Source organism: Hypomesus transpacificus, chromosome 3, assembly GCF_021917145.1.
Source record: "Hypomesus transpacificus isolate Combined female chromosome 3, fHypTra1, whole genome shotgun sequence".
In the NCBI taxonomy this organism is placed as follows: Eukaryota; Metazoa; Chordata; class Actinopteri; order Osmeriformes; family Osmeridae; genus Hypomesus; species Hypomesus transpacificus.
In genome coordinates, this window is record NC_061062.1 from 9208754 (window position 1) to 9219620 (window position 10867).

Genomic DNA, 10867 nt, shown 5'->3' on the forward strand with positions numbered 1-10867 from the left:
AATAACCCATCACTAAGATACAACCTATAATGCTTTACTTTGAGGTCAAAGTTCCACACTCGTCTATTAATCGTAGCCTACACTACACTTCCCAGACGGCAGCGTTATCACAGTTGCACACGATTGGCTGACCCACCCACTCCCCCTCTGCGTGCTTCCTGCAACATTTAAGGCGTAATGCGTTTCTCTATTGCCATTATTCACTGCAAGTGTTTTCAAGTGACACTTCTAGGACAGCAAATACAAAGACAGACTCGGTAAAAGTACGCAATGGTATTTATTCAAAGCAGGTGCTTCCGCCTCATTGAAGGATCTGGGAATGTCGTGGCTATGTCATCGCAGCTTGGGAAACTATTCGCACAAGGCACTAAAACGAGGATGCAGCGATGGTATTCCAGTGCTACGCAAAAGGAGAACGAACTTGTCTCTCTGACCGATCCAAGCACAGCCAACTTCAGTGTCGCAACAAACAAAAGCGACACAGAGGTAAATCATTTCAAGATTAGTTGAAATTGAGAACATAAATAGGCCTACTCAGTCTATGTTTCAAGTTAAGAGAACTGTTGACCACTGATGGTCACTGCGAAGCTTAAGCCTGGATCGAACCAATCGTTTTTGACAAATAGGCTAGTAGGCTATAGCCTGAAGTAGCCTTGAACATGCCTTGTTTTGACAGCAGATAACTGTTGAAACTGTTGCACGGTCTTCGTTGAGTCTAATGTAAAGATGAAGAGAGTTCGTACTATAAAAACTCTTGAAATATGAAGTTGTCTGAAATTGTATCGGGGTTTATATGTTGTTGTTTTTTGGCTTGCAGGTTAAAGCCAGTGGGTCTTACCCATTTATATTGACATGTCAGGCTGTCAGCGTAAGATATTTAGGGCCATATTTTACGAGATATGGCAACGCGGACGGATTCGCGGAATTTGGTATAGCCTAATCATCAACTGTAAAACCTGAAATAGGGTATTGCAGAATGTCCCATAATTTAACGGAAATGTATGAAAATAATCAAAAATGGGGCCAAGTGTAACCTAGCCTAATCGGAATAATTCTGTAGTCTTAATTGTAAAAGTCAGGTTGGTATTTTAGGCCTAGAGAAAATTATTCCGTTTTCAATTGGGGCGATTTGAGAGGGGTCCGTCGTGCGTGGGACCCTTACGTCACCTCACAATAAGATGCACTTTTAGAAACACTAGTGCAGTGCCCGTGCCGTACATGATGTTCGTGTCTGTGATGCAGCCGGTGATTACGATGTCGGTTTAAATGTAATTGAAGTTTGTGCCCACCGGCAAAATCTTTTCACAGTTCGATTAAATGCTTTGACAACTATTTCAGATTTTGTAGGCTACAACATGCTATCAATGGCGACAGAGGAGGTATTGTTAATGTAGGCCTATAACCCTATATCCCTATATATATATATCTGCCTATGTCTTAAAGGCCCTAATGACAATGTTAAAAAGTAAAGCAAAATACTTTGAGAAATAATTAAATGAAGCCTTCTTGCTGTACTTTTACATCCAGGACTTGACTATCCAAGGAGGGCGAAGGAGACGCATAAGTGAGGATGTCTTGCCCTTCTCCGCGTTTCTTACCGACAGTTTTGATCGAAGGCACAGCTACCTGCGCATCTCCCTGACGGAGAAATGCAACCTTCGCTGTAAGTTCTGATGCTCAGGGGCTGTAAAGGGGAACTAAAATTAAAACTAAAGTTTTAAAAGGTTTATAGTTAAAGGGAATTAGGCCTAATTAGTGTCACAGTTAAGACAGAGCTTAAATACAAAAAAATACTAATTTAGAAGAATAATTTGTAGTGTTCTTACCAGATAAAGTATATCTATTAAGTTAAGTAAAAACCTTCCTTTTTTAATTGTATTTTTGTATTTAATTTGGGATTATAGCATCATCACATTCTTCCAACCCTGAACTGTTTACACCTACTATATAGTTCAGTTGAGTCATTATTCCACTATTTCATTGGACAAACTCCACAACTAATTTGTGTGTTAACTGTCTGGATATGTGCCTATTTCCCTCACTCATTAGGTCAGTACTGCATGCCAGAGGAGGGGGTAAAACTCACCCCACGGGCCAAACTCCTGTCCACCTCCGAGGTGTTGACTTTGGCCCGCCTGTTTGTACGGGAGGGGGTCGAGAAGATTCGCCTCACCGGAGGGGAACCCCTCATCCGACCTGATGTCCTGGACATCATCGGTAAGACGGGGTAAGGAAGTTGGGAATAGTGGAGGAAAGGGAGCACATGGTTGGGAGGGTGGGGTGGGGACTTTTGGCTTGTTGGTCAGGTGGTGTCTTAGGGTTAGGGTTCCCGTAATGAATTCCACCATTCCCCAAGGTCTGACCGGCACTGATGGTTAGACGGTATTCGGACCGAATGCAATGCAGTGTTTCCAGCAGAAAATGTGTTAGGCAAGGTGGTAGGGTGAGATTTGCTGATGAGGGGGGGGGGGGGGGGGGGGGGGAATGGTGGTTCTCCTCCAAAAATGAAGTTCTCTGGAGAAGGGAGACTGCCGTTGGAATGAAAGGGAGAAAACTGGCGGAAACATGGCGAATATCGCTAATTAAAGAAAAAAAACGCAGTAGTCAAGGCGGCAGGAAACCCTGCAATGATTGGACGGGCTACTTGTCTGTACCTCTCGGCAGTAGTCAGGCATGTGTTTCAAGGGAGGGGCTGGGATATTTTGGTTTGAATCCTTTCAAACGCTAACTCAAATTGCTGATTATTTTACAATGAATGGTTTATGAGAATGTTATGTTGCTGCATGTGTTCCTATGGGTTGGTTGGGGGCTAGTTTAGTCATGTTTTATTTCTGGCTTCCCTAAGTGATGACTTGTGTGGCAGGCCAGCTGAATCTGTCTTTTCTTTATACTGTGTTATCATTCTCTGATATATTTTACTCTAGCTGGAATAAGTCATTATGTACAGAACCAAATTCAAACCCTTAGGCTTGTACAAACTCCCCGATAATGGACTCCAACTCCTACCGAGAGATTGAAATGTTATGGAAGCCTAGCATGTTGCATTTTTTCCGTAGAGAAATGATCCATATCTCTGTCTTACCCTCCATGCATTCCCCCAATTTTATGTACTTTGTGTGAGGGGTGAATGGATTCTCAACGCTACAACGGCATGGTTGATCCTGTTACACAGTGTTCCGCCATGTCTTTCTCTTTGGCCTGTAACTGCACCGATTGAATAGTTAGAGTGGTTAAACATACGCATGTCATCAATGGAAAGAGGGAAATGGTTCTTGATGTTACCAGATCCAATCCAAGTCAAGGCACATCATAGGTCATGGCTCTAAAGCATATCCTGTGTGTGTAAAATCCAATGTTCTGACAGGAAGGAGGTATCTGAGAACAGCCTCGCAACTGGTCATGTGCAGATCACCAGTATCCCTCCCTTCTACCTCACGGTCACAAATACCATTCAAAGTAGATCCTTAAAGTGGTGATTAGTGTAAAGTGGTACTAATAAAGTGTACTACGTTCAGTGTTCTTTTAGTTGTTTCTGGCTCAGAAATAGTTTTGAAAAGAATTACGTTTCCTGAGGCTCCTACTTCCTCTTAATAAACACATGGGTTTGGAGTCAACGCTGACTGAAAACACTGGAACACACTTCCTCTTGCACTTTGCTTGTATCTTACATCTTCCTTTCCCTGCTTGTCTCTTCAAATGGTTCAATCATCTGTCTTTGTCTAACTGTACAGCTGAGATGAGGAGGTTGCCTGGTCTGAAGACCATTGCTGTGACCACCAATGGTATGAACTTGGCCAAGCAACTTCCCAAACTGAAGGACGCTGGGCTCGACCTGCTTAACATCAGCCTGGACACTCTGGTGCCAGCAAAGTTTGAGTTTATCGTCAGAAGGAAAGGTAGGCACACTGTTGGATTGGATAGAGACCTGCCAAAGCTGTATTTGGGATGTATTAACACTTATTTATCTTTAGGTAAGAGGTTTACAAATGATTTAAAATGTAATAGTTTAGGAAGGATAGTGATTGCGCTACCCCCTATGAGCCCAAATGAATGGCTTGCAGAGGACATTTTGTGTCAAAGGGAAAGGAGGGGGGTTCAGGGAAGCACGTGCATGAGAGTAAAGGACAGATGGACTGAGACGGCTTATAAGGAGAGAAGCCGCAGCAGTGCAGGAAATGGAGTTGGAGCCGGATCTCTTACAGTACACTTGGCTTTCACTGTTTGGTTCATCAATCTTACCGTCAAGAAGGACCTATAGGGTTTATCAAATGAGCCACTTGCTCACAAGTATTGATAGTTATATTGATAGTTGTTATAATAACTTTATTTTGTTATGGGTTGTAGCAGATGTGATGGTGCATTTTTTACATAGTCACAACATACTCAATCCTTCATATTTAAATTGACACCTTTCAAATGCAGAGGGGTCTTCACATAACTGAAAGTGGACACTTGGTATAATCTGCTAAATATGAACGGCTTTAAATGTTAATAAGTAGATTGGAGCTGTAAAAAATGAATGCCAGCATAAAAGATGTTCAAGATTATTACAGTTTTGGCTCTCAAGCTTTCTTATGAAATAAAAGACTACCTTTACATCAAGTAATCAGAATCAGAAAGGGTTTTATTTGCCATGAAAGTTTGCACAGACAAGGAATTTACTTTGGCAGGAATTGCACACACCACCCATATAAAACAACAGCAACAGTGACTCAGCAATTTTAAATTACTCTGAGCTCAGTTCAAATCTTTTTTCTTTATTGTTTTTATTTTATTTGACTTTTTATCACTTGCATTGCATATTGTTGCCCCCCATTCAAGTCTGAACGTTGTCCAGCACAAAATGTCATGTCATTTATTCCTGTTATGAAAAATGAAACTTTAGCTGTGTGTTCATTGTTGGGTTCCTCTCACCTGACAGGGTTCCACAAGGTCATGGAGGGCATCGACAAAGCCATTGAGATGGGATACAACCCTGTGAAGGTAACAACCCATTTCTGCAATTATCCTATTTCTGGGATCATTTTATTGGATTGAGGATCAGTGGCTACCTATTTAAAGTCCTGTAGGGAAGGGTGATACAGAAATAGGGAAATAATCTGTACTGTAATGGTTCACATTTGAAAGCCTTTCAGGAGAGGTGTGTGAATACCCAAGGTATGTTTGGGACCATGCTCCAATGTTCCTTTCTCTATGTTGCAAAACACAATTTCTCTAAACCCTCTTTGGTTGCTGCTTTTCATTGCCCTCTGCAGGTCAACTGTGTTGTAATGCGGGGTCTCAATGATGATGAGCTGCTAGACTTTGTGTCCCTCACAGAGAAAAAACCTCTTGAAGTACGCTTCATTGAGTACATGCCTTTTGATGGTAAGGACACCATCTCTTAAAGCTGCAATAGGAAACACAAATGACCAGTAATTAAAATAAGAAACAGCAAAACTTCCACGCTAGCCTTCCGGGTTTGATTGACGAGGGTTTCACAAAATACGACAAAGACATTTATCTGAACAATATTCTCAGGCCTCATATCGTTCTTGACAACATGGACATGCTCTCAGTTCAGAACATGAACACGAAACGAGGTGGGCGAGCAGTCAGAGATACAATATGTTACAATTATTTCTAATTTACCTACCACTTCCCCTTTCTTATATAAAGACAATATGCCTTTTCATTTTATGAAGTGTTCTTTATTCCCTGTAAGTGAAAATGCAGTACAGTAGGCCAAAAATGGGACAAAACCTTGACCTTTTCTTACCTATTACCTCTTAAACCTTTGTCATTTCACCAGGTCATCCTCAAACCTGTCAAAAACGTACAGACTCAAAAATAATGTAATTCTTCAATTATACTTTAATAGTGGAATCCTATTTTCAAATAAGATTCAGATCTGTGCCTTTAAAAAAGAACACATTAAATGTACTTTACTTTTTTTTTTACTGTACTTTAATTAATTATTGATTATCCTCAAACAGGTAACAAATGGAATTTCAAGAAGATGGTGAGCTACCAAGAGATGCTGGACCACATAAGGCAGCAGTGGCCTTCCCTGAAACAGCTTCCCATTGGACACACAGAAACAGCCAAGGTTAGACCCCCCGTTCCCCCACCCCCATCATATATTGTTTCACAGACTATCTGAATTATTAATCCACACTCATCTAACACCTTCATGGCACCCAAATGTAGTATTCTGAATGCATAGTCTTCCCAAGAACCAATTACACTGACAGGCCATGCATTTTGGTGGGCTTACAGTGTCTGCCAAGCTAATTGGTTTCCCCCTTCTTTGCGTTTGATTGACTCTTTATTTCTCCATCTCCATTTTTCTTTTCTCATACAGACATTCAAAGTTCCAGGCTTCCAAGGCCACATAGGCTTCATCACCTCCATGTCGGACCACTTCTGTGGCTCCTGCAATCGGCTACGCATCACTGCTGACGGAAACCTAAAGGTGAATGCAACACAGACAACGTTTATATGCACACTCTTAGATAGAATGCATGTCCTTCAGTTGTCGCCAGGGCAAGGTCCAAGTAGTGCAGAAATGAGAGACATTTGTGATTGTAAATGTAACTGTTGTTGGGTTACAGGTTACAGTTTAGACATTCTAATGGTTGGGAGGCATGACAGGTGATGGAGTATAAGCCAAACAGAAGTCAGTCTTAGTCATTTGCAAAGATCACACAAGGTAACACTGGGCATTGACATTCTTGAGGTAGGCCCAGCTACATATACAAGACTTAACAAAAAGGACGCAGATAACAACACCAAACATGATGTTGTAACAGAAGCAAACATTACACTTATGTCCCTTTTCCCAACTCCATTCAGTCGGCTGGACAGGCTACCAAGAAACGAGTAACCTCTCCCAAAGAGCTGGGTTTGCATTTGAAGCGGAGAGATATTTGAAGACGTATTGGATAGTACCCAATTGCTGTGAAAGTACCAAGTCAATGAAGTGAATCGCCAAGTACAAGTTCAAGACAAAATGCATGTATTTATTATAGATCTATAAGGTGCAGTTGTCTGATACACTCAAGTTGAGCATTTCAGAAGACTGGACAAATAATACAGGAACGAAGGGCAGTTAAATAGTATCACAATATGGGGGGGTTTACTCTCACAAGAAACGTCAGTGAGATGACAATCAACATAGCATTTGCAAGCACAGAAAGAGGACGCTGCATGCTAGATAGCGTTTGTTTAGCCTTTAGAATAGGGCTCCTAGAAATGGCCCTGACGTTCCATGTTCTCATGAGCTAATATAGCAGGGTATAGTTCAAACAGTGTTTATTATATTCAGAGCATTCCAAGTAGAAAGTAATCATTAGTTGTAATCTTTAATTATTGTTAACTGATCACTGGTTAAGGACAGATCTCTTAATTTTTTACTGAAGTCGAGAACAATAGGGACATATTAGCATTTTCCCATTGTAAATAAAGTCATATCATGATATGAGAATGGAGCTTACCATAGTCTACACATAAACGGCCATGAATATGAACAAAAATTGCCCGAAGGTCTGAATGACAGAACTTGTACAAGGGAGCCCCTGCGACATCTACTGAGAGGAAACAGAATTGCAGCCTTGAAAGGCAGGAATCAACATGGCTGGTAGCAATATCACAAAAATAGGAGCTGAATTTCTGTCAACTATCTTATCCCTGCGTGATTTTGAAAATGTGTATACTAAGTGATAAAACGCTCCTCTAAGAAAAGTCATGAAAGGAGTGTCCTGGGATTTGATCAAGTGCAAAGATTTTATTCCATTCTTTTTTTAACACATTGTATAATTCTGCACATGAAGTTGAAATATGTACTTACAAAAGTTAGATATCACAATATATACCTCTCCTGCTTCAACAGGTATGTTTATTTGGGAATTCTGAGGTATCTCTGAGGGACTGTCTGCGCTCTGGGGCATCTGAAGACGAACTGCTGGAGATCATTGGTGCTGCTGTGGGCAGGAAGAAGAAGCAACATGCAGGTGCAGCACCTTACTTTATCATGGCTGGCTATGGAGGCCTACAGAGCTATTAAAATACCATGTGTGCCACTCAACTTTATTATTTATAGTGAAGTAGTACAAATGGTGGGATTCAAAAAATACTTTTTAAAGGGACTGTGGCAGTTACAGGGTGATTTTTATCCATTTGTCCAGCATTCACTTTTCTGTTAAATGTGCTGGTTTGATGGACAAAGGAAAAGTTACTACATTGGTTCTATAGCACACTTTTTCAGTCAAGAATAATTATTTGCATCTGGTGCTTGTTGACACTGAATATCCAGAATGAACAAAACTGATAATGAAATGAAAATGTAATAAAATGGCAGTACAGTGGCGAAATCCATGAAAGCTTTCCCACTCTGCATCAGAGTTTGTGTCAAATGCAAAGGTAGTCAGCCGCTACAATGTTTCCTTTAAATAGCTCTCTCTCTTTGACTGTCCACAGGCATGTTCAGTATCTCCCAGATGAAGAACAGACCCATGATCCTCATCGGTGGGTGATGTGGCTGTACGTAACACATTAACGCCAATCTTTCCCTTTTTTGTGTTGATAATTTCCCAAAACAAACGACAATGTTATTGGATGGAATTCAATAACATGCCAAACCCCAATTTAGCCTTCTTGCTTGTATATGTTAGTGATCTTTGCAGGCTCCACAAATCTTTGCACTTACCTTTTATGTAAATGTTCTTCCCATCTTGCAGGCACATCATGCCAAAAAACCCTGTCCCTACCCGTGAGCCAAGAAACCAAGGGGGACACTATCCCCATCTCCTATCTCCGTGATATAGCAGTCCTCACTTCACCCATGGCTGCTGAACCGTCCCAGTCCTTTGGGATGGGTGTTCAACACAGTGGGAACACACTGTGCCTTCCAGACTGTCCTGTTTCAACAGGAGTACCTGATGTCAGCTGCTCAGGATCCCACAAGAGGTCCTATGTTGTAAAGAAAAACCTTTTTGAGGAAGTCAAGGAATGTACAAGAGCCCCCTTTTGTGAGAACAAGATTGACAACAAACCGCACATCCCTTTTTCTCAAATGAAGACCCCTGACCACAACACACACACATATGTATTAAGTCAAAATCACAGTGAGTTCCACAAGTACACACTAGCCAAACGTCCTAACAAAATAAAGAATCGTGTCACAAGAATGGCTGGAATTTTATCCCTTTGCACACTACGGACCAATACCAAAATAGATACCACTCAGGCCAATAGCATTAGGCTGTGTCACAGGAATGCCTCAATAGATCTCAAAGGCAAAGGAACACAGGAATGCTCAAAGGAGGACGCCAGCCTCCAGACAAACGGTACTTCCACAGCCCAGTTAACTCATACAGATTCCGAAGGCCGAGCCTCCATGGTAGATGTGGGCATGAAGACTCCCACCCGGCGCATGGCCACAGCCCATGCCACTATCCATCTGGGCCCTACTGCTTTTTGCTTGCTTTGCGACAATCAACTAACCAAAGGCGACGCATTAGCAGTTGCACAGCTAGCCGGCATCATGGGAGCCAAGCAGACCGCAGCACTCATCCCGCTCTGTCACTCAGTCCCCTTGGACCACGCCTCTGTCACGTTTAACCTTGATGAGGCGCGGGACAGTGTTGTCATCACAGCAACTTGCCACACCTCGAGCCGTACAGGCATCGAGATGGAGGCGCTCACGGCCGCGTCCGTGGCCGCACTGACCCTCTATGACATGTGCAAAGCAGTGAGTCACAATATCACCATTACGGACATCCAGCTGGTAACCAAGACAGGTGGTAAGAGGGACTTCCACCGGTATCCCCTGAAGTAATGTAACTTCTCTCACCAGTAACATTGGGTTCATTTTCAGCCCCTGTTGAAGTGAGCTTCTGTTATTGAATTCAGAATAGCTGCATTAATCAATTAGATTAATGACTGCTTCTTGGAAGGTTTTGGGCTGTAATGCACATAAAAATCCCAGATAGCTTGTGGTTTGCTCCAATTCAAAGCCTCATGGATACTTCTCCAATGACAAAGCTTATGCTATGCTGTTTTGGCCTTTTCTAGAACTCATGAAACAACAAGCTGCTTGCACAATCTAGTTGATAGTAGGTGGTGCCTTGTACTAAACATTACTCTGCATTACTCATTCATTTACTTTCAAACAAGGATTTTTTAATATGCTAACATTATACAGTCCTTCGTTTTTCAGTAGGCAGGCTCCATATATCCTGTATTGTAAGTCCAAGGTGGGAAGGTATACATGTGGACTATGCATTGTTAACCTTTTGATTTCAACCCCTACCGTAAAGTGTGCGACAACAAACTAGATTAATTTTTCTGTAATTGCTTTGACTGATACCCTAAATTCTTAAATTGTTCTCCACACATCATCAGCCATTTAACTGTAATAATTATAATAGTACTAATAATACTAATAATAGTATTTGTATATATAATTGTAATCGAATATTTTCCTTCATTTATGATTGAAGACAATGAAGAGCAAATTTGCATCTAATTTCTATTGAACTAGTTCACCTGGATGCATTTTTTTAATGAAGCAGCACAATCACACAATGGTTACTGTCAATACTTGTTAAGTCTGTCTGAGAGTGTAAACAATGTGTGTTAGTTTTTTTGATAGACATATTGGCCACTCATCCATCTGACATTGATAGTGATTTCCTCTTTCTGTAAAATGTCATTTTATGCCGCTATAGGTATGTAGAAATGTAATAAACGTATTTCCCTACTGCATATCTTTATTTTATTATATGGCAGACAGTACGAGCGTTCTGATTGGCTAATGGGTAGCCGTGTTGACCTCATCGCCGGTCTGCAGTCTGATAAGTAAGGGATAGGCTATAGAACACCGGTC

The 10867-nt window shown here is 41.4% G+C and overlaps 1 protein-coding gene across 2 annotated transcripts; it reads left to right on the forward strand.

Annotated features, from left to right (window-relative positions):
• The first annotated feature begins 152 nt into the window (after positions 1-152).
• On the forward strand, positions 153-10741 carry mocs1 (molybdenum cofactor synthesis 1). Of its 2 annotated transcripts, none has more exons than XM_047018285.1 (11): positions 153-486; positions 1528-1663; positions 2050-2217; positions 3732-3896; positions 4922-4983; positions 5256-5367; positions 5976-6088; positions 6344-6454; positions 7871-7991; positions 8458-8505; positions 8718-10741. In XM_047018285.1, the coding sequence occupies exons 1-11, from the start codon at positions 271-273 to the stop codon at positions 9815-9817; spliced, it is 2352 nt and encodes a 783-aa protein (XP_046874241.1). In that variant the 5' UTR covers positions 153-270; the 3' UTR covers positions 9818-10741. The 2 variants fall into 2 exon arrangements, with proteins under 2 accessions (XP_046874241.1, XP_046874242.1); XM_047018286.1 differs by having other exon boundaries at positions 165-486; positions 8458-8520; positions 8718-9166.
• The last annotated feature ends 126 nt before the right edge of the window (positions 10742-10867 follow it).

Excerpts from the sequence above, each read along its gene's own strand:
- mocs1 (XM_047018285.1), top strand. The coding sequence starts at position 271 with ATGGTATTTATTCAAAGCAGGTGCTTCCGCCTCATTGAAGGATCTGGG. Across the intron at positions 5,368-5,975 it reads TGAGTACATGCCTTTTGATG|GTAACAAATGGAATTTCAAG; the intron begins GTAAGGACACCA and ends ATCCTCAAACAG. Across the intron at positions 6,455-7,870 it reads CTGCTGACGGAAACCTAAAG|GTATGTTTATTTGGGAATTC; the intron begins GTGAATGCAACA and ends CTGCTTCAACAG.